The sequence below is a fragment of the Scleropages formosus genome, chromosome 6, assembly GCF_900964775.1.
Source record: "Scleropages formosus chromosome 6, fSclFor1.1, whole genome shotgun sequence".
Lineage (NCBI taxonomy): Eukaryota > Metazoa > Chordata > Actinopteri > Osteoglossiformes > Osteoglossidae > Scleropages > Scleropages formosus.
The window spans coordinates 27,684,996-27,708,411 of record NC_041811.1 but is presented as its reverse complement, the minus strand read 5'-3'; the positions used below and the strand labels follow the sequence as shown (position 1 = coordinate 27,708,411).

The window sequence follows — 23,416 nt, the reverse complement described above, 5'->3', positions numbered from 1 at the left end:
CACCATATTGGCCTCTGTCCTGAATCATCAGGGATGACATTAGATGAGGCAAGTGATCTCAGTACCATTGGATGTAACTTTGGTGTTCATGATGATTTTCCAGTTTTCTCAAGTTCAATGTTTAACGATTGCGGCTGGGTTCGGGATTGCGGACGGTATCGCCTCCTCTTCTCAGTGTCTGCAGTTGGTACAGCCTAGTAGTAAGAGGTATGGAATTGTGTCCATCTAAGTAGTTTTATGCACCAACTTATTCCCAGGGTAGAGAGCTGCCAGCAGACCATACAAAACTGGCTTGAAAAAGAAGGAAAATAAACACATTTCCCAAAATATTTTCTTGTTTTCTTTCTTAAGCTTGCTTTATTGGCCAAGACAACACAAAGTTTTCTATTGCTTTATATTGACTCACACTACATTCACCGTCATCCACATGGTGCACAAAAATACACCAAATAAAATCATCGCAACCTTTATTGGCCCTCTGCCTGATCATGTCAGTTGGTAATTTGCAGGTTAGTGAACAGTGCATGTGCCTCTTCTCTCTCTAGATGACAATCTAAAAATGACAATGAGTTCATAAATATATGTAGTGCGGATATGTTATGCCATTGGATATATTACACCAAGTTCAATATACCATTTGAGCCTTATATATGTTCCACTGAAAAGTGTAAGGATACACTGCAGATAACCAGTGATTATCACAGAAAATTTCACAGAGCCCCTAGAGAGAAGTTTATGAATTGCCTATGGTTTTTTTTCAGTAATTTTGTAAAAATGATTGTCCAGTTCCTCTGTACTCAATTTTTAAAATACTTTCTTTAAGGAAAAAAGATAAAAGAAGTGACAACACTGTCACTATACAGAGCAACTCCCAAGTATGTTTTCCCCTGGTCAAATTATCCATAAAACAGTTGGAGTTCTGATCATAACTGACCAATGACATGATCTGGACAAGAGCATCCAAGCTACATATCGAGCAAGCTTTAACAATCGGAGTTAGCCGGGAGCAGTAGTAGAATAAAAAACATATCAATCAAGTGTAAAGAAATCTTTGGTGAACTTCCCCTTATATAAATACCTTCAAACAAGTATTCAAATATTAAACTATAAGATGGAAGACCAGACACTGACATACATTTCAGAACCGCTTGTCCCATACAGGGTCACGGAGCCTACCCGGTAACACAGGGCATAAGGCCGGAGGGGGAGGGGACACACCCAGGACGGGACACCAGTCCATCGCAAGGCACCCCTAGCGGGACTTGAACCCCAGACCCACCGGAGAGCAGGACTGCGGTCCAACCCACTGCGCCACTGCGCCACCGCACCCCCCATTAATGACACTGACACTGACAATTAAAAAAAAAAAAAATACAACATACACTATCAGAAATCTATTACAATGCAAAAAAAAAAAAACACAAATAAAAATATTATTTAAATATGTACAAGTCACCAAGTCCATATAAAGTGAAATTAAGATTTAAAGATTAGGTTACAGTCCGCCATTTCTGGGAATGTCGGCATCCTTGACATTTTTAGCAGATGAGACTTCCAAATCAGTTTAAAACAGATTCATCAGTATATTCTGACGTGACTTCTTTTTTCTTATATCAGTGCCTTAGCAGAGATTTATCGCATATTAATAAAAATGCTTCATTTCTGGTCCAATGTATAATCTTACAGAATACATAAAGATTTTATCTTGTGTAAACTGTGACGCCTAGGCCAGTGTTCTAGGCATTACATTAACAGCTCAAATGTTTTACAGGTAACACATATTAGAATGTGCCTTGGAAGAAAAAAAAGGCAATAAAATAATGAAAACACCTGACACTTTCTCCTCCTTTTCCCATGCCCCAGGCATGAAGACCATTCTCTGAATGAATGAGAAGACGTTAAAGAAGGCTGTAATGGCAAAATATTATCCTTTTTCTTCCACTCTGATACCGAGGTAATTCATTTTCTGAACTGTATTTGAAAAGACCATAATAGTAAACTGAGCTTCTGAATGATGGTCAGTTAACCTTTGCACTTATAAATTTTCCTTGTATACTAGATACTAAAAAACCTCAGTCCAATATATCAAAATAAAATTGTGTAAATATACAACTAATCCAAGACATTTTAAGAAAGTCATCATTCACAACAGAAATATTCAAAGTTTAAGATTGCTGCATTGATAAGTACATGAGAATTTGGTTTTCGATTACAGTGTAAGAAGTATAAAATACCATTTTGTCAAAATTTTTTTTCCAGAAATAAGATTCTAGCAACCAGTTCAACCGATGCCCAAAACATGCAAAATTTTTTAAACTTAAAAATATGTGTAAAACTTCTGAAAAGTTAAATAGTAATAAAGCTCTTATATACATGTACTTTGGTAAATTTGGTCATTTAAAATCTAATTTATTTTACATTTATTTAACATTTTTAACATTTCTAATTTCATGACTGCACCTGTTTTTTGTTTGTTAACATGGATGTTTTGACAAAGGATTTTCCTCAAATGTTCATCAGCAAAAAGCTGTAACACGTAAGAAAGCGGAGTGTCCTCTGCTCCAGTGTTTAAACGGGGTAACCCCAATTCGAACATGTCATGTGTGGGAGGAAAATCTGAAGGCCTGAGAGTCTTTGCTTCCAGGAAGTGAGAGCATTCTCGGAATATTGTGTTTGGGTCGCAGCTATTGAGGTAACTGTATAAATATCGATTTTTGGTTCTTTATATTGGAAAGTGCATCGCGAGCTGATCCAATAGAAGATTCCGCGCCCCTCTGGTAATACGTCATTTGACTTTGCCGAGTAATCAGTCCTTGCTGAAGGTGGCGTCTGCTTTCAGCAGAGCGTCCTCATCCGCCGTCAGATCCAGTCTGAAGCTGTCCAGGGTTTGTCTCATCATGAAAGACTCCTTTCGTCTGCAAGGGCAGCACAGACACCATGGTGGACAAGCGAACACACACAGCTAACGGGACACGCAGCACCTACGTAAACAAGTGCTGCTGTTTAAAGGCTGGCATACTAAAGATGATGAAGTAATCAAAGTTAACTTTTTCCAAACTCCCTTTCAATAAAAATCATGAGTAAACATCTTACCGTGTTTGCTTTATGTACATTTTGGACGATAAGCGGTAGCTGATTTAACGTAGTGGTTAGAGCTATTGCCTTTGGAGCCAAAAGGTTGCAGGTTTGAATCCCCCCTCCAGCTGTAGTACCATTCAGCAAGGTACTTACCCTAAATTGCTCCAGTAAAATTACCCAGCTGTATGAATGGGAAAGTAGCTTAACATTGTAACTCTCTTTGGAGAAAAGCATCGGATGAATGTAAGTGGGATGACCACCTAATTATGTGTATTATTTTGCATTAAGAATACAAGCACCGCTGTATGCACCAGCATGCGTGATTGAGATTGTGTGTGTGTGCGTGTGTGTCTCGCCAATGTTCTCACTTCAGTTGCAGGTTCTGGTCCAGCAGCTGTCTCTGCAAGCGTCCGTTGGCCTCCCGCTCCTCTGCCAGCTCCCTCTGGACGCTGCGGTACTGCTTGTCCTTGCGACCCGCCTCCTCCTCGGCCTCGTTCAGCTGGCGCTTCAGAGAGCGCATCCTTTGGGTCATCTGGGGTCACGGAGCACAAGTGTTAGGTGCGAGGTCAGTTATCTCACTTAGAAATGCGGACGAACAGGGACAGGACGAGAACGGTCCGCTGTAGCAGCGTTACACAGTTCGGCCGAAAGACCGTACTGCACACCCCTGGGAGAGCTCTGCAAAAGGGAGCTCTCTGCTGCCACCATGTGGTGAAGGTGTGGTGAAGGTGCGGTGAGGGTGTAGCGAGGGAGCGGTAAGGGCGCGGTGAGGGTGTGGTAGGGGTGCGGCGAGGGTGTGGTGAGGGTGCTCTCACTCTCGTACCAGTTCCTTCTGCTCAGTGGCCAGTTTGTGCTCCTCCTCCAGCTGGTCCGTCAGCTCGTTGATCTTTCTCTCGAGCTTCCCGATGGCGTTTGTGAGCATCATTTTATTTCTGCACAGCACAAGCACAAGCCACATCAAAATCCAAAATCCATAATAATTATAATTCAAAATCCATTATAACTGAATGGTGCAGAAGAAAACAGGCTGATTCCACATATATGGACAGTATAGCTCCTTTTACACTAAACCAGCTGTAGATTTAAAGAGGAATGCAAAACTGAAATAATAACATATTTTTTTTTTAAAAATTCAGTAAATTTATTTAGAAATAAATAAGAAACTTATTTTTTAATTACCTATAAATACTTTTAATAAAAGTACAACAGCGCTGTGCCCACAATGTCTAGAAAACCCAATAAATAATTGCTTCAAACCACCGAAGACTATTTTTTCTGTTTAATTGTTGAAAATACAGTCCAGTTACCAGCTGAGCCATTACTGACCTCTCCTCCACACGAAGTAAGTTCTCCAGCTCCTTGACCTTGTTTTCGGCCTTTGAGACGACATCTTCCTGAACCCTGTTGTTCTGGAGCTCCAGGACCTCGATGCGAAGCTCCCTGATCTGTGGGAATGGAGTAAAACAGATGAACAGTGCACCCTCAGACCACGTCATTCATGGCAAAGTACTGCACAGCGTGATTCCGAAATTAGACCAGTTGAAGACATCTACAGAAAATGTGCAAGTTACTTAAATCTACTTGGTAACACTGAAAATATTACATCAGCAAAGCCCTAGAGCGCTCTAGCAGAATTAGCTGTAGCATAATGATATAATTAAGGATAGTACACAGCCTGGGTATGTAATATGTAGCAAGTCTGTCTATATTTTAAAACCATCAAGTATAACTTAAATAAGACACTGATTTGTGAAATACTGGCTGCCGCCGTTAAGACCATGTTTTCCCCGAAAATGTCGTTTTTCTTCTTAAAAGTCTACTCGGCGTTTATCAAGTACGTATACCTGCTTTTCCAGGATGGCCTTCTCACATTCAAGCTGTTCGTTCAGGTCTTTCTGCTGTATGAGCTTCAGCTGAAGCTGCTCTGTCTGAAAAGTACGAGGGATCCTTTAAGGGAAGCACATCACTACGCCGCAAACCCTGCGCGCTCACACTCTTGTATACTTTGTGACTCGACAGCGCCATTAAATTAGTACCCTAAGGACACAGTAAACAGAAAGCTCGAAATAAGGGGTTGCTTCAAGACGACTGCGTAATGAGTAAGTGTGCTGCAGAAGAGATTACGCACAAAAGTCAACAGATTAACTCTCACTGTTTATATAACCCGTCATCCAGTCGCTGCCGTCAAATGTCGTTAATCTCTTTCGGTCGTCTGAGAGCTGATTTCGTGAATGACCGATGATGTCAGGATCCCGTCTTTTCAAACGTGCTACGCGTACCCATGGGCTCACACACCTGTTCCAGGGTCCGTTTGTGCTTGCTGGCCCATCTCTGTTCGCTGTCGTGCATCTCTTCCAGGTCGCTCTCCAGATCAATTGCCCTTTCCTGGCAAACAAACAGTTCCAGTGCGAACTTTGTGAAACGAAGCACACAAACCGCGTAAGGCGCTGGAACATTATCTTCTGTCGCGCTGGTTCGGCAGCGATCGAACTTGCGTCGGCCCTTAAAGAGGACTTTGCCGCTGTTTTGTGTAGAGGAAGTTATCATCAGGACAGGATGAAGCTTCAAGCTGACTGCTTGAGTACTGCTAAGCAGATGTTCAGGTTTCCAGGTACCTGTGCCTGCTTGAGCTGCTTGGCAAGGTCCTCCTTGGATTGCGCCATGGCCTGAAGCTCCATCTGCAGGTCCTCCACCGTGCGCTCGGCCTGTTTGCACCGCAGCTGCAGCCGTTCCCTCAGCTGGATCTCCTCCTCCAGCGTGTGCTCCCGGTCCATGAGCTTCTCAGACACCTGGGCCAGCAAACAGCGCAGGCCGTTACATTCATTCATCTAGCCGATGCCTAACTCCAACGTAGCTTCCAATGGTGGTTAAACCACCGAAAATGACTTTCCCATTTATACAGCTAGGTGATTTTTACTCGGGCAACGCACGGTAAGTACCTCACTCAAGGGTACTGCAGCAGGGAGTGGAATCGGAACCCAAAATCTCAAGTCCAAAGGCAGCGGCGCTAACCACTGGCTACCTGCCTGCAAGGCCTTGCGTACCATCCGCAACTCACACAGGTACAACCAACATCAGTTTCTTGAAAAATTATAATGAACATAGCAATAGTAGTGATGTTTAATTAGTATAGTATTTAGGGCCAAGAAAAAAATATACAAAGAGGGGAAGGATTCGGCAGCAGCGGTACAGCAATGTGTAGCAGCGGTCCGTGTCGCTGGACGTCCCCCACCTCTCCTTGCAGTCGGATCACGGTCTGTTGAGTTTTCTGCAGCTCCTGTGCCCTCTCCAGCAGGCTCTCCTCCAGCTCCTCCACCCGCGCCTGGGCGTCGTCCTTCAGCTTCTGGTAGAGCCTCCGCTCGGCGTCAGCCTGGCTCGCAGCTTTTAAGGCCTCTCCCAGCTACCGAGACAGGCAACGCTCTCATTTTACACTGCATGAGTGTTCGCCGTCACAAGGGAATGGTATGTATTTGATTCTCTTGGCCTTTAACGTCACCCAAGGCTCCAGCAAAGCAAGCAGAAGAATATTTAGGCAAATGCACGGCTCTGCTTGAGCGCTTACCTTGCATTCTGCATTTCTAACGAATACTGCTCGATTGTGGGGAGTCCAGCGCGGTGTATCTAGCACCGCACATCACCTTCGATAAAGGTGTCAGCTAAACAGGACACGATCGTAATCACTCTATGTCACTTTGGAGAAAAGTGGTTGTCCGGATGAATAAATGTGAATATAAACCTAACGAGAGTTAGTAGAGCCCTGTAACACTGACCCTGCCTCTGACAGGCCCATTGTAAACTGAGAAGCTCTGCGTTACCCTGCCTGCCAATGTACAGCTACGGTGCCGAGGCTTGCGGTTTACGCCCTGACGTCATATTGAAGTTCCTTCATACATGCAGGGAGAGTGGCGCTCACTCACCTCAGCTTCCAGGCGCATCACCGTGCTGTTAAGGTCTCCTGTCTTCTTCTCCCGCAGTTGCTTCTCAGCCTTCAGTTCCTCCAGCTCCCTCTCTGCGTGCCAGAGCTTTTCGGATAGCGCCTGCATCTGCTGCGTCTGCTTCTCGAGCGCTTCCTGCAGCAGGGGAATTGACCTGTCATCACCTCTGTTTTATTGAGTCAACAAAAGGAGTATAGGATGATCTCGAGGAATGAGGATGTCCCCGGAGGACTGCGTAACGTGAGGAGCTTTGCGTTCGGCCTCTATATTTGTTGAGCCATCCCTTCACTGCCATGAGCTCAACACGGGATTAGAATGTTGACTATATACATCGTGCCACAGACAACGGGTAATTTTTAGACTTCGCCGGCTTCGGCCGTAACGTTGGCTGTTATACCTCATGGTCTTTAATCTTGTTCTTCAGGGACTGCTGCAGGAAGTTGAAGGCGTATTCTTGAGTATGGGCCTCTACCATCATCTCCCTTGCTTCTTTAAGCTCAGACTGCAACCAAACATGCAAACAGGATATCCATAAGCGATATCAGGAGGATAAAATAACCCTCTGACAGTGATAACTCGTAGCAGTGCGTACACACACTTGTGATCTTTGTGAATGTTGTAATAGATGACTTAAGATGACTTAATAATATGACCTTTAAAAAGGACCGACCCACACTGTAACTGTCAGAGAAAAACATTAATCATAGATTACTAGGGCATGTTACGAACTCATGCAATACAGTACACACACACACACACACACACACACACACACACGCGCACGCATGATGAATTACTGCTTGGCAACACTGCATTCTCGTTATGCATTCATGACATTTAAGTTGAAGATCATTTCCTGAACGGTACTGTGTGCATCCTGATGTCATGGGACTGGCGCTTTGCTCTAGTTAAACAGGGATGCGAGGTGCTGCTGTTCAGGCTGCTACGGTATTTGTGTGTTTTTGTGAGACAAGCGTGTGCTGCAGTACCTCCTGTTTGCCGAAGCGCTCGTTCATCATGCCGTTATCTGTCTCCAGCTCTGTTATCCGCTCTCTCGTCTTCTTCATTTCCACCTGCAGCTGGGTGTTTATTCGCTGCAGGTCCCCAATTTGCACCAGTAGCCCCCTCATTTCGAAGCGGATCTGGTTCCTCTCCTTGTCCAGCTCAATACTTTCTGCCTCCAGGAACTGGTTCCTCTGTTGAGCGCAGGCAGGATAAATGTGACAAGACACAAGCGCATCTGTGGGTCATTTAAAGGTTTTTTTCTCTCCCACGATACACACACCGTCAAAGAAAGAATCTGTGAAGAACAGATCTTACGTTTTATTATATTTATATAGAGTAGCTGTCATATGAACAATACAATGTATTCTGGAGAAAAAACCTCAAGGTGAATTGCAATATATGTAAAGCTCAGCTTTCTTTTTATTTTTATTAGCAAATTTTAGAAGATTACTTTGGCTCATTAATAGACGATAACTTTTCAGGAAGAGTATCATATACAAATAACAGAAAGGTTATAGAGGTGTGAGGATAAATTCCACACCTTCTGAACTGTATCAAGCTGAGCGGTCAGCTCTTCGATGAAGTCCCGCTTGCTGGGAGCTGCGGGTCGCATGGAAAGCATATTGGCAGCAGCCTGTAACAGCGAGGACACACGTCAACGGAACACTGCCAAGGAAATTGCCTAGAACCATTTTTTTTTTACAAATGGGAATAACAGATAATACAATCTATATATTTGATTTATGTTCAGGTGGCACGTGACAAACACAGCAGTAATTTCCACATGGCTGTATGCCCTTTTGTATAAAAATTAACATAATTTAGGCAAAATAAAACTTATACTGACATATGTTGTATACAGTTTATGCTCTTTGTGTCCTTATTGTAATATTTTTACATATATTAACATACATGCATTTTTCATGACTCTACAAAACACAGCTTTGTGGATCAGGCCTGACCTCACGCCTCCTAGTCAAGGTCTCGTAGGCGGAGAAGCGGCCGCGGGGCGCGGCTACAGTGGGCGAAGCCACGGGGCTGGTACTTCTGCTGTTGTAACTAAAGAGGTTGAACTCAGATGTTCCCGGTGACATTGTCTCCTGAGCAGCGGGAAGAGGACACGGAGAGGTTGAAGTGTAGGTCTTACACATGACATTAAGTGCTTATTTATAAATACACAAATACCGGCGCGGTAAAGTCATAGTTTATTAGGCTAGGTACACATTTCCGGTAGAGTGGTGTAACTTAAAGGTCACAGTTATGCAGGCTGAATTAAAAGTAATACCTTGTACTCTGACACTCCTCTGTACATCTGGGTGTAGTCAATTGAAGGAGAAGTATATGGACTGTTGAATACCCTGGGAGGGCTGTCCATCTGAAAACAGAGTAAATGTAGTAATTCCTGTAGTCATATATCTTACACATCATAATTGCAGAGTGACAACGAAATCCCAGATGACCCCACTTGGTCACTATAAGACGTAATGGGAACCTGCCCTTTTTGTAGTCAGAAAGGTCCTGTACACATGAAAATTCCTGCTGGTAAACATAGAAATTAATTAATTCTGTGATAAAAGGTTCCGAGTCTTGTCCAAGTCACTATCAAACACAATGCTATAACTCTGTAGAGGAGCCAGTGTGCATTATGGGTGTTGACCATGAAAAAAATTGCACCGATGGTAATACAGCAGATACTAAGAAAAAAAAAAACATCTGCGCATTTTCGTTATGTGCTTATCACAAAAAATGACAGTATGGAAATTGTGCAAAGCACTTGTGTATGTCCCATCTGGCCATCAAAGCACACATTTTAAATTATTTCGTGCGGTTAAGAATGCAGTGACAACCTGACAATCTCCAGGTCCCGCTGCAAGCGCTCACCTTGTCCGACATGGTGTCCCAGTCCCGGGATGCCAGGGACTCCAGGGATCCGCGGTAGTTGTTGGGCCCAGATCTGGAACTGTTGCTCTCCCAGCGGGAATTCCTGGGCCCATTCTCTCTTGTTGTTCCATCTGGATCCCTGGAACTGTTCCCAAGCACGTCCGAGCCAAGAAACAGCTGATATTTTGGGTTCTGGCTGACTTTTGGGTGAGATGGCTCTTCTTCAGATGGAGGACTTTCAGGCTGCTTGTTTGGATCAAAGTCTGATTCCTAGAGGATCAGAACATTTCAGAACAATAGGTCACGTATGTATACAGTGCTGGAAGTACCAGCACATTAATGATAACAAACTGAACTGCACTGTACGGTAAGTTCAAAAAAGGAAAAAAAAAAAAAAAACAAAACCGAACGCGACGCAAACCATGCAAAAGTGAACAAAGAGCAGAATCACAGAAGCACAGCTGACGTATGACAACGAATGACAAGTGAAGCAGCTGTAAGCTTGGTGTAGGATGGAGAAGTGAGTAAAGAGGTGCGATGCAGGAAAGACAGATGTAACACTTCTTCACTCATGCTGGTGAATACCGAAGCACATTGCTCCCATCGTAGGAGACCTTCTCCCGTTTCACGACGGACGTACGAGTGCCGTTAGTGCAAACAGCGTGCCGGTTGGTGACGACGAAGCGAGGCAGGACAAAAAAAAAAAAAAAAAAAAAAAAAACCATGCATTTGTTTTATGCAACCTTCCAAGCAGCTCAAAGCAAGCGTGTCCCTCCTGCGCTGACTCCAAGCCCAGCGAAGTGTTTATGCTGGTCGCACTGCTGTCCATTGCTGGATTACTTACCGAACCTACTCCAGAACCAGTAAGAGCTTGGGATGTCTTGGGATGGCCATTTGGTGCACTATCGGGGCCCTGTAATCCAGCTTCCCTTGAGTTATTCGTAGGAGGTGTCACTCTGATGGAGGGCAATACGCCGTTCTTGTCGGATTTGGTCACGTCCACCTGATTTTGACCGGACGCACTTCCATTCTCTGTCTTCTTGGTCTCTGTTAACGCGGTCTCCGAAGTATGCTTCTCCGCACAGAGCTTGCCGGTACTAATTTTGCCGGGGGAAGATTCGGTTGTTGTAGGTGACCCCGACGGTGAAGACTGGGGACTCTTGCCGCCCGAGAATTTGTGGATAAGATTCTTGACATTTCTCGACTTCTTCAAGTCTGATTCCGTCCTCAGAAGAGCCTTGTTTGTCGCTACACCAGCCTTCGAATCGAACCCCGCAGAGCTCTGGGTTTCTATGGTGATGTTTTCCATTAGTTCTTCAGCGGGGGATTTTGTTGGTATCGCAGTGCTAGTATTCGGAGGGCCTCGTTCTCGTTTCTCACCGTTTTCTGAGATTTCTCCAGCTGTGATGGCTTCCTGGGAAAAACAGCTTTTGTTTCAGCAATGGGCATCTGTACAGCTAGTGCCCTTTACTCTCATTTTGATTTGCTAAACCACCTCTTTAGTTGCACAAATTACGCTTGCTGAAACATGCAGGACAAAACACCAGCACTAATAGGAAAAAGTCATGAAAAGCAAATGGCAAAAGTATAATTTTCTGGGTTTTTAGTGAAGCTGCAAAACGGCTCTGTGCAAAATCGAGGGAACGCTCTCCGTTCATCAAACATCGCGTCCTACGAATTCAGTCGCTGCACTACAGCTACGTTTGCAGCAGTAACGTTTTCAGCCACTTAAAAACCACGGAACTTACAGTCTCGCCTCGACATCGGAAATTGTTAAAGAAGGCAGCTCTGCGTGTGGGACGGCTCGTTCGGTCCTCGGCGTTTTCAGAAGAGAACCTTGGAACGTTATACTTGCCCCGACTCTGAAACAAACCTTAGCCACAGCAACTCCACCCCTGCAGTGTAACCTTTAATTGCCCAGCTTGTCATTTAACCTACAAAAAGCCAACGTGGCAGAGAAAGACTCTCCTTCCCCCTGACCAGTACGAGAGAACATGTCACCGTGTGACTATTAAGCCTTACCGCTAGTATGACATTCTCTCCGGTAGCTCTAGGTTTCAAGGCTTTCTCAGAAAAACAATTATTTTTAAGTACAGTGCATTCTGAGTCGAAAAAATAAAAAAGGAACGGCGTCTGCAAGCCGGACAACCTTACAAAGTCACGGCTGTAGATAAAATCTCGTGTATAATTTACCTTAGCAATGAGACTTTCGTGACCACAAGTCTTTCACATCTTCTCTATACTCCCCCGTGTGGTGCTAATATCACGACAATGACAGTCAGTGAGCGTCTTTAATGGGTTACAGATTTAAGCCTATAATGTGGAAGCCTGAAGTTAATGTGCATGTTACTTTGACTAATGCAATTGCATTATCACATATTTCCCATGCTTATGGGAATTACAGTTAGAAAAGAAACAAATTCAAATTATATCAGCTCTGTCTGCCTCTCTCTGGCAGGTTATGTTTAATTAACATGATGGCTGCAATATTTACGTTCTCGGTTTACCCAGGCATATGAAAGCACACCCATCGCACAGCTGTAAGCCTGAATTGAAAAAGAAAGAAAAAAAATACTTTAGAAAGACTAACACTTGTTTTAACACAAATCCCTACTGAGATGCCCCAACATCTGCTCATTCGTCTAAAAAAATGATGACGCCCTCTCTCCTCGAACACGCACCTCTCAGGATAGCCATCAGCCGAAGCAGATAAGAATGACAAAAATTAAATGAATAAACGTCTAATTCGGCCAAAAAAACTAAACCGAGCTCCAATTAATGATCAAATAGCGCAATTATGCTAATGCCGGTTATATAAATGAACTGGACGGTGTCCAGAAGCTGATTAGCGGAAGGCAGATTTGGATGAGGAATGGCTGAATTAATCCTGGGACTTGGTTCTCATCCCCCTCCAGTAAGCGCACAGCGGCAGCTGGAGGAGCAGGACAGACTCCTCTCAGGGTCATGCTCGCTGCATCATTAATTATTTATTACTATTATTTTCCACCACAAGTGAGGCCTGTGACATTTCCTCATCGTGCGCTGGGTTTGCTCGGGCTGCTGACGCTCCGCCGTGCCCGTCGCTGCACTGTGCGCCTTCGGTGCCCGGAACGCGTGCCGGACCTGGAAGTCCTCCCGACGAAAAGTAATTTTTAAAAGAAAGCGGGTCGGCGCGCTAACAGAGTGCAGCTATATCGCAGGAAAGTCACCTCTCCAAAGTGTTAATTATCCTAAATTCGAGGCTGAACAACACCTCTCGGCTGCCAGCTGACTGTTGCTATGCCAACTGCGAGGCGACGCGGGGCTGACGCTAACGGTCGTCGGGAGACAGCACGGGGAAGGGCCACGGGCGCGATAGCGCTTTCCGTTGACCCGGGCGTGGCGCCGAAGCGGCTCGTCCGGCAGCAGCCCGGCGCGTCCCACTTGACCGGGGGCTCTTGGCCCTGGCCCAGTCGCAGCTGAGTCACACAGGGAAGAGCATTACAGTACATCTGTCCCATTCCCACGGCACCAAAACTCCGTCTATCAGCCGGCTCCACAAAGCCATTTCCGCGGAGCGACAGCAGACAGCCTTTCGCTTCAGATTGAACTGCAATCCTGAGTGGATGAGAATGGAAGCTCCGGTCCTCTGGGGCCCGCAGGAGCAACATATGGTATGGATTTGCAGCGCAGTGTGACCTAGATCTGCTGATACGAGGACCGTCGCTCCGAATGCGCCGTATGCGTATTCGTCTATTTTCGTACAATCCACCGAGTACTTGCAGTTATTATTTTGTAAGGCATTTTCACAGACACCGTTTTGCAGTATAAAACTGTCTTGCATCCGTATGGATGCTCCGGAGACAAAACCACGTGCCTAAAAATCAATGAGCAAATAGTCTGGACAGGTCAGAAATTCTAAACAATGGTGAAAGTACGTAGTTATTCGGAGGTAAATTCCTGCAATGTGTACATCTTATGTCGATAGTACCCCCAAAGAACGAGCTCCCAGGGCGCTAATGTTGAACGGAAGATACTTGAATGTGCACCATCATCAGCTACTAGATGATAAGATATTACATGACAGTTAGAAGACTAGACATCAGATGCATAATTGATATAGCAAAAAAAACATCTTAAAGTGAGGCTCCGATAAGAAGTAAATTCTCAAAATATCCGAATGCATTGCAGAAGATAGTAAGACAACGGTAGGATCTGCAAGAAAATTAGGAAAATTCAAATTTGGGAATTGCCATTGGCATTATAAAATGTAACGGTATCTTTTGTTGCAGTTTAATAATTTTCATTTGAAAGTGTGTATAGTGTTGAGAACAGGAGAACTGGTAGTCATGGGTACTAGTTCAGGGAAATTAAAGGGGAAAAGTAAAAAAAAAAAAAGAAAGCATCCTAGTATCTGCTGAAAAAAATAATGCAGATAGTTACCATGCCGTTCATCTCCAGGTTGAGTTCTCTCTTCATCCCGCTGAGGACTTTGTTGGAGGATTTCTCTAGGCGCTACACCTCCTTGTGGTACCTTTGAATGGCGGGCAAATGGAAACATTAAGAACAATAATGGTATGAATCTGAGACATAATCACACATATATGGGAAAAACTGAACAAAATCATTCAAATTGATTTTCAGGCAGAGTTTTTATCAGTGTGATTATTCAGAGACGCTTGTGCTGGGCGTGTTGTCCTTTGCTTTGACACATATATAATCTGTTATTTTCTATTATGTCCAACCAGCAGAGGGTGGTAGTCAATAAGAACATTGAACCACTATGAGCTAATGCAAAATTTCTAGAACAGACTCTCCTATTAGTCTGTGTGGATTATAATAGCAGGATGTTACACCAGTCCAGAGAATGGAGCCATTGTTTCCAAAAACGTTAGAGGAAGCAATTTCCTGAATATCAGGGCAGCTTAAATTAAATCTACATAAGCCAGCAACTATGTGTAGATGTTTTTATGCGTATGTTTTTTGTGACAACTGTATGAGAGTGCATGTGTGCACATGCTGTCATAGCAGCATTAGCGACGTTGTGTTAATTGACTAACAATATGTAGATCTAACAATATGCTGGTGACGCATTTATACGTCGTATAATACAATGCCCTGTAACCTTTGCTGTTCTTATCATCACTACTTTTTTCGATGAGGACCAGATGTGGTCACAGGAAATCAATAGCACTGTAACAAAGGAAAACATGACTCCATTATCAATGTCAGTGTATGTCTAAAAACTGTTGTCAACATAAATTAAAACTGTATTTATGCTAGAGAAGTTACACCTTCAAAGTGAACAGTTTGCTCAAAAGGCTAAAATATGTAGCAGGGAGTACTGCCAATAAATGTCTGTTTATTGAATTCTGGATTCATCGGAAGCCTTTTTTGTAAGTACGGAGAATATAATGGATTTACTGTACAATCCCATTATCTTTTTTAATAATCATCTACAATATGCAAAAAAATCCAGTAAAACAGATTTGGAATAATAAAGTAATGTGCTTTGGTTGTACAGCCTTTTTCTGTTATCACAAATGAAACCCTCTACAACAGTTCCCTTAATACACAAAAAACTGATTAGGAGCCCAGTTACAGTGGAAATCCGTTGACAATCTGGTGAGGAAATAAATAAATACCAGTGAGTTCACGAACCTTAATTTTGCTTTTGTAAATATGGCTTTATGAATAAGCCCAGTATGACACGTTTCATCAGCATGATGAGGCTCTCGCATAACCCAGGTCGCCAGCTGTCAAGTGTTTTACTGATTCACTTAAAAAGCTTTTAAATGTGTATTTCAACTTACTTTTTGCGAAATAGTTTAGGTTTTAGCTATTTAAACAAAGAGAATAGTTAAAGCTTTCAGGTTCTCGACTTCTGCAGTGAGATAACTCGTCGATGTACAGTATGACAACAAAATATGGCTAAAAAAGGAGAAACTACAAACAAAAAAAAAAACAAATCTTTGGTTTTTCCTTTGAGATAGTCGAAGACCAGCAACATAAAAGATTTCAGAAACAGTCACAAAGAAAGGCTAATAAAATTTGATGAGTAATGCATTGTAAGCATGATCCAGCCATGTCAAAGATTTTTAGACTAGCGACATCTGGAAAAGAAATTACATAATTTGTATTATCTGTAGATGACGAATACAAGACAAGCCTCTGCAACCTGTGAGTCATTGATAGCTGTTAAATGAACACTTGAATCACTGACCTGATGCTTTCAGACATGCTAATTAGTGTTAATAACTGTTTTCAGTACAAACTCAATGTCTTGTGCTAACACTCTAACCCAGCAATGAGGGTAACTCTGTTCCAGACACTCTGTAAGTAACCGGCCTAAGAAAAACTACTTTTTTCTCAGCGCAGTTGCCCCCCTTTTGCTTTCCCTCTCTAACGAGCTGTATTAAAATTGTGATAAAACCGCAAAAAATTCACGAAATCCCTACAGTCCACTACTTCACTGTGCAGAAGTACTCTTTGTTAAAGAAATCTTGGAAAGCAACAAAATGTAGAAACCTTAAATATGTTTCCATACTTCCAATACGTTCATTCGCATTTAAGATTTTTTTTTAAATGCTCATAACCTTCCATCACATCCTTTCAACAGCATAATGGTGTCAAGTATGTGATTCCACCCACTGCTGTCTCATGACGATACTGTCTTTACGAGTTTCATGTGAACAATTGATCAACCTGTTGCAGAAACACCTGCTTCACAAGCACCGACATGTAGTCACCAGGCTCTCTAACTGTAGCCATGCTGGTTCTTAGCACAGGACTAAAAGCACAAATTGCTTACAAAAATGTAATGAGTAGATAGCTGGGAAAAGACTTGACTATTTCACATGCCAATCATGGGGGTGACTAATTACGTTGCATACGTGTTGGCCTATGCCTATATTTGGCCATTAAATGTTACACCACCAGTTTGTTTCTACACGATAACGACAAACAAACACAGTAGAACTAAAAAAGCAACAGTGCATGGTGCCTATTTGTAGGCTGAAACAGGACCAGTTACGATCAGCAAGTCATGTGAAAAGCGCACACGCTGTCCGAAGCCGCTTGTCCCATACAGGGCTGCGGGGAGCCAGAGCCTAGCCCAGCAACACAGGGTGTAAGGCTGGAGGGAGAGGGGACGCACCCAGGATGGGACACCAGCCCGTTGCAAGACACCCCAAGCAGGACTTGAACCCTAGACCCACTAGAGAGCAGGACCCAGTCAAACCCATTGCACCACTGTATCCCCCCAACTTGGAAAGCACATTTTTGATATTCAAACAGTTTTGCATAGGACAAATCATAAAAATAACATGAAATATGAAATTTCTGGTTACATCATTACAACTATATAGTATTTGCACGCAGCTTCGGAATATATTTCCTTTCAGTCACTCACACACACACACACACACACACACATTTTCAGAACCGCTTGTCCCATACGGGGTCACGGGGAACCGGAGCCTACCCGGTAACACAGGGCGTAAGGCCGGAGGGGGAGAGGACACACCCAGGACAGGACGCCAGTCCGTCGCAAGGCACCCCAAGCGGGACTCGAACCCCAGACCCACCGGAGAGTAGGACTGCGGTCCAACCCACTGCGCCACCGCAACCCCTCCTTTCAGTCAATAACATTTTAAATTATACGGTTCTAAGCCATGAGTTTTTCACTGTAGCATTTCACATACATTTACATTTATTTATTTAGCTGATGCTTTTACATTTATTCATTCAGCTGACACTTTCCTCCAAATCAACTTATAATGTTAATTTACCCACAATTATTTACCCATTTAGACAGCTGGATAATTTTTACTGAAGCAATTTAAGGTAAGTTCTTTGCTAAAGGCTGCTACAGTCAGAGGTTAGATTCAAACCTGCAACATTCAGGGCTGAAAGTAGTGGCTCTAACACTACATGACCAGCGGTCCCCATATACCCACCTTGCTTTCCTCTGGAGCGAATTTTAATGTTAAACTACGTACCTATTTATACAGCTGGGCAATTCAAAGCAAATACCTTGCTTAAGGATACTACAGCAAGAAGGGGGACTTGAACCTACAACCTTTGGGGTCAAAGACAATGGCTGGAACCACTACACTATCAGCTGCCCCCATTTGCAAAAAGAAGCAGAACTCATTAATGCTATAACATGAAAATATTAACAGCTATTGTAAATTATATTATATGTATACATCTTTGTATTGTGGTATTTAAAACTATAAAAACACGATAATACTTAGAATTCATGAACGCTTTTGGACCAAAGCTTGTAACTGTCAAACAATCGGCAGTTTTGCAGTTTATTGTCCAGCTGTAGACTTTGAAGTACAAGGGTTGAGAGACATGATAGACAAGTGTATTATTTCACTTCCACACACCTAAAAAAACATTAGACTTTAAGATGAAAGTACAAATAGAAAAAAAACATGTATACTTGCCAAAAAACAAGTCTGGTTACCGAAAGGGCTCCACCAAGCCCCCTAGGGATTTCCTTTAAAAGCTGTATTTACCTAATATTCAGGCCAACTCATACAGCAGAAAAAGAAAGTGACGGTTTGTGCAGGCAGACAAGAACAAACAAGATCGAGTTTACTTTTCCAATTAAGCCAAGCAGACAAGTCATGCAATAGAACCCGTATAAACTTGTTGTACGAAAGCCCCTGTGCCAGTTTCTGTAATACCTTGAATACAACATCATAGGATTAAATTACAGTTAGACAGTTTTAATGACTTCCTTTTCAGTGCTTGTTTGCAGCTTTCAAGAGACGAGCTGAAAATTCTAATCTCTGAGCAAAATGCTTTTCTAAATTCTTGAGATTCCCTCTGTTGTCTCATCTCTGTTGGGGAAAAGTCACATGAGCAAACAAAGCTCTGAGACGCAAGTGAAAAAAAAATCTGATTTGTTCCATTATCTCAAAATTATAATAATTTGTGTATTGTCATTATTTCAGCAAAAGTAAGACATTTTTATGTCAGTACATTGTCAAATACACACACACACACACACACACACACACACACACACACATTGGAGCCTTCAATTCAATTCAATTCAATTATGCAAGAATAATTAATTCAACTCCGAAAGTGTGATGCAAGATTTCAAACAATGTGCAGTTTAGCATTAACACAGCATTTTGTAAGTTTTAATCATTTTATGAATTACTAATTTTCATATGGAAAGTAACAGGTTTCAATAAAACACTTTTACTTTGACTCTAGAGGTGAATGCATTTATAGGCTGGTCTTGATTGGCAATGTAAATTCTAGCCATGACAAATGTTGAAAATGAGGTGTTTGGTCATGACATTTAAGCAAAAGTGGCATTTGTACATACATCAATATGCTTGAAAACAGTGATGTATTTATTAAAGTTATTATTTCTTCCTCGAAAATATTGGACTTATATAGTTTCATTTTGACACACACAGCATATGTGGTTTATGGGTGGTCTTGTTTGGCAGGACTGAGTTGAACTATGAGAAATGCTGAAATTGGGGTTAGTTGGATCATGGCTTGTCAGGAATAGGTTCCACGGGAACATCCCCTCAGATCATTCTCTGTTGTGTTGGTCTTACATCTTAGAACCGTAAAGCATCGCAAGCGTTTAGGCACCCCAACTTCTCAAAACTTGGAAGGCCGGAAAATGCGGGATCGCAATGAATCATCAGACATAACATGTTGTTACATTGCAAGATGTCTGAGAGTTTTAGCCAGAAGGCTAACGTAACGAAATGAAAGCGTCTGCTATATGAAAGATATAGTCTTTATTTCTTCCTTTTGACTGAAACACAAAGGTCAGATGGAAGAAGGTGTATTACATCATGCCACAGGTAGCTGATAGCAACACTGCAGTGATGTTATGTGTGATGAAACCAAAAATGATTAATCATTTCACCTTTGGACAAAATGTTCACCTCAGGGAGTAAAGTACAGGTCCATCAGCACGTGCTATGTGGCATAGCCTTTAACTTTCAGATAATGGGTCTGGGAAATCTACATCTGAAATTTATTACCTGTTAAGTGTTTCTATAATTTGTTGACAGCAAATGATGGCATTTCTGACAGTTCTGACAGGTTGAAAAGTAGGCTGTGAATTATACACAACAGTTCACAATTTAGACAATAATTCACAGTCCAAAGAGATGCTGTGCAGGTTCACCCATAGTGTGTGAGTGACAGAGAGAATGTGTGTGTTCCACTGATGTATGGATGAGTAACCCAGTGTAAGTAGTGTATCTAGCAGTGTAAGTCACCGCGGTGAATAAGGTGTGTGGGCTCATAACACTACATAGAGTTCATAGGAAGTCGCTTTGGAGAAAAGTGTCTGCTAAATATGTAAATGTAAATGTGAAATGTAATTATAATTCCAAGGCAAATAGAAGATTTAAGAAGGGTACCTTATCCCCTTCCTAGACTAATCCATTAATAATCATTCAAATATCAATAACATTAACTTTTGTTCCAATGAAGTATGAAGCGAGTCTAGTCTCTTGCATCACCCTATATTAATGTTTACTTTCCAGCAATTTCCTAATCCTTTGTGGTTTATTCCTCACTCTGCAGCTTGTTTTCTAGAATACATATAAAATCAATCTGAATACCAGCACATAAAGTCTGTTACCTCCCTACCCAATTAAATTTTACTTAAATTTACACATATTTGTTCAAACCATTGATGTTAAACACACACACCATCTGAAATCGCTTGTCCCATACAGGGGTCGCGGGGAGCCGAAGCCAAACCCGACAACACAGGGCGTAAGGCTGGAGGGGGAGCGGACACACCCAGGACGGGATACCGATCCGCCGCAAGGCACCCCAAGCGGGACTCGAACCCCAGACCAACTAGAGAGCACGACCCATTCAAACCCACTGCACCACCGCACCCCGCCTGATGTTAAACACATCTGTTCAAATTATGTTTAAACAAGACATATTTTACATATTGTAAGTGAAAATTTAAAAAAAAAAAGTTTATATCCATAAGTTTTCACAAGGCCATGGTAAAAACCTAGAAACGTTAACCTTCAAAACTAAGGAGTGACACTTCCTTTTCCAGGGTGTCCAGTGACTGTAGCTGTGTAACCCATTTGTTGCTATCAACACACGTGCTGCTCATCTGACCGCCAACCTGCCTGCATTACATTACCCTGTTTGCACTGGCTGTTGTTTTCCTGTCCACCTGACTGACAGGTTTATAGGGCGTGAGATGTGGAGAAAGTTTTGAGACAAGGGAACTGCCCTTTTCGCTCTCATAACACTGCCTGCCGAAAGTTGTTTCGGAGAGGTGTACTATAAACAATGACTTTGCGATGCAAAGCTTATTTACCTCTCTTCCGAATAGCTTAACAGCACAACGCAATGCAAAATCCAACCGTACATTGAATCTATAGGCAAAAAGTTAAAACGGAAAGAGGTCTGTATGTACTGTACATGCAGCATGAGTACATCATATATAGTCCGTAGCGAAGAGAGATTCGCAACTGAACGATGGAGAAAGGTTGCCATTTCTTAAAGGTCATAAAGAATATAACTGCTAAATACAAAAAAGCACTTAAAAAGACTATGATTACACCTCTACTCAAGACTCAACCATCAAAAGTCAATAAATATTGTATTTTTTGATATGACATCCAAAACTGAGAGCATGAAACGAAAAATGTGATAAAGGTACTCCATAAGATAAGCATTCTCCATAAGATACCATTTCAGTAAATCGACCAACAATGACTACTGTAACTCGTGGAAAACACACTATTAAGGGTTGCACTTCCTTGCAATAGGTGATCAACACACTGACAAATCACAGCCAACTACAGTATTTTACATCTGTGGAATACAGAGACGAAGGAGAATAAAACCAGCCCTTTGAAGGCCATTTGACACATCATTTGGAACAAGAATGAGGAACACATATCTCAGTTTATGGTGTGCGGTGCATTCTCATTACCTGCTTAAAGAGTGCTCTTACTGGCAGAGATTAGTCTTCAGCTGTGAGAAGACACTGATGTGCCAAGGAGGGAATGAGGCTCAAGTATGTACAGACCTGTGGAGAGGAGGAGAATAAGCAACCTGTTTTTCTGGTCACCTCAGACTAGTGGAAATACTTAATTCTCATTGCACAGGTGTGTACGGAAAAACCTGTCGTTACATTGCACGGAGTTAGGAGGCTAAATAGTGACACCCTTTTATTTTGCTTTCCTTTGATTACCAAAATGTACGGAATTGCTCCAAGGAATATTGTCTGATCTGCACTTGATTAATGCCACTATTTTATATTAGCCAGTATTTCACTTAAATTGAAACTGCAATCAAATATCCATGAGGGATTTTCAACCTACCAGAATAAAGCTGAAATCAGACTGAAGAAACGGAAGCCATACAATTCCTCTCCTGCCTTTCCCTTTCCAAGTGTATTCCAGACTGAAAGGTACTTTTTAACTGCCAGAGACAGTTGTCTGCGCAGTGAGGTCACCTGGAGGAATGGCATGCGAGTGCCGGAAAGCGGAGTAATGCAGGGTGTGTCAGGGAGGGATGGGGTTTCACACCTTGGCCACGGGCCAGGTGCATTTTTTTCCACAAAGGGAGGGGAACACCCTGCCTTGGTTCCCACTGAAGTAAAACTCTGGCTAGTGCTGCAAGAGTACAGGTGTGTCCAGCTTGTTATTGCAAAACCGAATAAAACCTCTACAGCTCAGTTCTGTGTCTCTATATATGGGCAGCTGATAGTGTCGTGCATAGAGCTACTGCCTTTGTACCCGAAGATCACAGATCTGAATGCCACCTCCAGCTATAGCACCCTTGAGCCAAGAAGTTACCCCAACCTGCTCCTGTAAAAATTACCTGGCTGTGTAACTGGGTAAATAATTAGCTTAACATTGTGAACTGCTTGGGAGAGAAGCATCAGCTAAATGAATAAACGTGTATGTCACCACTGGGGCATTAGGGCAACCCCCTGGGGAATGGCTGCATGGATCCTTATTGGATAATCACATAAGTAAGGCAATGAGGAGATCATAAACATATTGTAACAACCCACATTAATGTGAGTTTAAGTGGGAAAATCATATACACATTGTCGGAAACCACTTGTCCTGGCAAACCAGAGCCTAACCCAGCAACACAGGGTGCAAGGCTGGAGGGGGAAGGGACACACCCAGGATGGGACGCCAGCCCATCGCAAGGCACCCTAAGCAGGACTCAAACCCTAGACCCACCAAAGAGCAGCTCCTAGCCAAACCTGCTACACCACTGCACTGCCACAGTACTGCACCCCATCTAAGGAGGAAAATGTTTATTGTAAACAGTTGGATTCTGGGTAAAATATAATTAAAGTTTTCAACCACTGGGGGGACTTAAGGGGAAAAAAATGGGGTGACTGTTTCCTAGTATAAAGGGGGAAATATCTGAGGGGTGCTAAGCAGGCTGGGAAGGCTGACTTGGGGTGCGGGCCCTTGGGCTAAGAGCATTATTTTTCCTGTGTGCTGGTGTTTTAATAAACATTCATCATGAACACT

At 42.8% G+C, this 23,416-nt stretch overlaps 1 protein-coding gene across 2 annotated transcripts; it reads right to left on the bottom strand.

The window, feature by feature from the left end:
- Positions 1 to 1,407: 1,407 nt before the first annotated feature.
- Positions 1,408 to 22,363, bottom strand: LOC108936486 (cingulin-like protein 1). Of its 2 annotated transcripts, XM_018755856.2 has the most exons (19): positions 22,241 to 22,363; positions 21,850 to 21,945; positions 14,322 to 14,412; positions 10,744 to 11,313; positions 9,900 to 10,169; positions 9,304 to 9,393; positions 8,981 to 9,118; positions 8,560 to 8,652; positions 8,003 to 8,209; positions 7,411 to 7,515; positions 6,996 to 7,148; positions 6,311 to 6,478; positions 5,694 to 5,867; positions 5,374 to 5,463; positions 4,923 to 5,006; positions 4,405 to 4,523; positions 3,902 to 4,010; positions 3,447 to 3,610; positions 1,408 to 2,915 (listed from the first exon to the last, which is right to left on the bottom strand). In XM_018755856.2, the coding sequence occupies exons 3-19, from the start codon at positions 14,355 to 14,357 to the stop codon at positions 2,807 to 2,809; spliced, it is 2,679 nt and encodes an 892-aa protein (XP_018611372.2). In that variant the 5' UTR covers positions 14,358 to 14,412; positions 21,850 to 21,945; positions 22,241 to 22,363; the 3' UTR covers positions 1,408 to 2,806. The 2 variants fall into 2 exon arrangements, with proteins under 2 accessions (XP_018611372.2, XP_018611379.1); XM_018755863.2 differs by lacking the exon at positions 10,744 to 11,313.
- Between the last annotated feature and the right edge of the window lie 1,053 nt (positions 22,364 to 23,416).